The 3,037-nt window shown below is 39.4% G+C and overlaps 1 protein-coding gene across 1 annotated transcript; it reads right to left on the bottom strand.

Annotated features, from left to right (window-relative positions):
• Positions 1-1,908: 1,908 nt before the first annotated feature.
• Positions 1,909-2,971, bottom strand: LOC138954736 (protocadherin Fat 1-like; the record flags this gene model as incomplete). The annotated part of the gene is made up of 2 exons (XM_070326508.1): positions 1,909-2,343; positions 2,660-2,971. Coding segments are annotated over 2 exons (747 nt in total), but the record flags the coding sequence as incomplete, so codon positions are not given.
• Positions 2,972-3,037: the final 66 nt, after the last annotated feature.

The raw sequence follows: 3,037 nt of genomic DNA, 5'->3' as shown, positions 1-3,037 counted from the left end.
AATGTATAGCAATATTACAATACAAGAGAATTTACTTACAAAATGTCTTGAAAATTACTGTGACAACCCATTTGAAATGTATCTCCCTTGCTTACTAAATGAAAGCGAATAGAATTTTTGTGTATGACTCTTTTAAATAGTTGTCTTACATCTTAACAGCTAGAGTTTTGTATGCAAAAAGGTGTTCAGTTGAGAACAATGTTATTACTAAGTACATATTTTTAAATATGATGTCTTTATGTTACATGCATCACCTCTGCAATTTCTCCATGAGATAATAAAGTTGATTTGATTTGATTACTTAGGGAGGACTCTCTTACTGCCAAACACTACACTGGACCATGAGGAGACTTCACTGAATCCTTGATGTGTCCGCTCACTACTAGTTACTTATGGTCATTTGGTGTGCTTTGAAGTTGATCTATGTTTTCAAAATTGTGACCTCCCAGCAAAATGTGTGACTAGCATAGTTAAATATTTGGAGTAAGAGAACTTTACATGGATAAACTGAAGTAAAATTATATAAAAATACTCTGACTATGACCTCAAATTCTGTTTGTCAACTTTTGGACACATCATATCATTTAACATCTTCTGGGTCTTTTTTTTCCTTGAATAAGATTGTCAAAATTATCTGAACATTCAGTTAATCAAGGTTATATTAATCTTGTTCCGACAAAATGTCTTTTGAACTATTTATGACATTACCAGCTTGAAAAGACAGCATGTGCACGAACTGAATTTAAATTTAATAACAAAGACACTGCTTCACTTTACATTTTATCTATCAATAATCAAAGAAAACCATGAAAGAAAAATGGTCTCATAAAAATACTGCTGAACACCTGAAGAATATGTGTGCAGAAACAGAGAGAGAGAGACAGAGACAGAGAGAGAGAGAGAGAGAGAGGGAGGGAGAGAGAATAACCAACACACATTATTATACACATATATATGTGTTAAAGATCCCACGATTGACAAAAGGCTCTTTCCTGGCAAAATTGTACAGGCATAGATAAAAAAAATGTCCACCAAATACCCGTGTGACTTGGAATAATAGGCCGTGAAAAGTAAATATTCGCTGTAATGGCTTGAGATTTACTGGCCGATGTGAATGCGTGATATATTGTGTAAAAAAATTCCATCTCACACGGCAGAAATTAATATGTAAAGCGCTTAGAGAACGTCAAGCGCTATATAAATCTCCCATATAAATAACTAAATAAAATGTAGAGCGTGAAACCACTTTAATAAGACAAAAGGGCAAAGAGAAAGTTTTAACGTTTTTAACATTTGTTTTGTGCTTCATAAATGTTATTGAGTTATTCTGTGTAACTGTTACTAGTGTAAGTCTGCAAATATGTCTCTGCTTTATGTATGGCTTTTAAATAAAATATTTTTTGTTTAGTACCCTACCTTGCTAATGCTATACAATGCTTAAATTATAAATCAAATAGTTTTTAACTATAAATCTCATTGTTCTTTATTAAACTACTGTAAAATTATTCTAAACTACGTTTTAATTTTAAATATGAACCATACACCTGTCTACGTTTACAAACTACACTTGTGCGTTATGTTTATAGTTGAGAAAAAGAATGTATTCACTCTCAGTAGGAAAGTGTTCTTGTGTGAAACATTTATGCGAAGGAAAACCACATGTTTGTGACAGGAAGTCTGCGCAGAAAAGTATTCAGTGTTAACATTTTTATTTGAAAACGCTGTAGCACACTTTGGTGAGTGTGTGCACACAGTATAGGCCATTTCCCAAGTTTGTTTGTTTGTTCGTTCATGGGCTGAAACTCCCACGGCTTTTACATGTATGACCGTTTTTACCCCGCCATTTAGGCAGCCATACGCCGCTTTCGGAGGAAGCATGCTAGGTATTTTCGTGTTTCTATAACCCACCGAACTCTGACACTTGGTCTTGTGCTTGCGTGTACACACGGGGGTGTTCGGACATCGAGGAGAGTCTCCACAAAGTTGACTCTGGGAAATAAATCCCTCACCAAAGGTGGGGATCGAACCCACACCTATAGCGACAAATAGTTTTGAAGCCAGCGCTGATACCGACTGAGCTATTTCCCCGCCCCTCTCCCTCCTTTGACCACCACAGGCACAACAACACTCACCTTCCATGCAGACACAAGTGTGTGTGTAGAAGTGTCTGGCGGACACGAAGCTCTCCCCGTTGACCACCACAGGCACCAGATTGCTGTCATCAAACTCAACGCTGCCCACACATGTTCCCGTCTCGCACGTCGACTTGGTGCACACGTCGCTGAACACACGCAGCACTCGCACTCCCAGCTGAATCTCTATCTCGTCTGAGAACTTCTGAACCTGAAAACACACATCATAATGGTAACTTAAAACTCTGTGTTTAACTTCAGTTCGAAAAAACATTTATAAAGCTCAATGTCAAACCTCAAACTGTACAGCTGAGTCGATCCCAGAATGCAGCTTTTGTTTTATCCGAAAGAGCATCAAATTCAGTTGACTGGTCACACATACGTTGAAGTTAATGTACACCAAATATGAAGTAATTCGGTCATCAGATGTAGAATTTATCAGTGTTTTCATGGGTTGTATTTTTGTGGGTTACATTGTTGTGGGTTGGACATTTTGTGGGTTACATTTTTGTGGGTTCATTCTGTACCTTGCGTTTCAGTGACTTGCGATTGAAGAAGCGGTCGAGGGACTTGCGGACAGCGAAGAGAACGTCAAGGTCGTTGTCAGGCGTGCTGCGCTTGTCGCGGTTGTTGTTGTTGCTGGCCTGAATGGTGTGGGCGGAGGGTTGGACGTTGATGATCTCGACGTCGTTGAGCCGGACGTTAAGGTTGTCCTTGACCACCTGCTGGAAGTCGCGGCGATAGCTGGCGTAGAACTGCTCGGGGATCATGTTGGAGAACTGGACGGTCACTGCGTTGTCCACCATTTCCTGGGAGATGCACACCACTGTCACAAGCACCTGTGGACACACCCAGAGAGAAAGTTGTTATGTTCAGACCTACGTGAAATACACACCACCGTCACA

The sequence above is a fragment of the Littorina saxatilis genome, unplaced genomic scaffold (assembly GCF_037325665.1).
Source record: "Littorina saxatilis isolate snail1 unplaced genomic scaffold, US_GU_Lsax_2.0 scaffold_3703, whole genome shotgun sequence".
NCBI classification, from domain to species: Eukaryota; Metazoa; Mollusca; class Gastropoda; order Littorinimorpha; family Littorinidae; genus Littorina; species Littorina saxatilis.
This window is presented reverse-complemented; position numbering and strand designations above follow the sequence as displayed.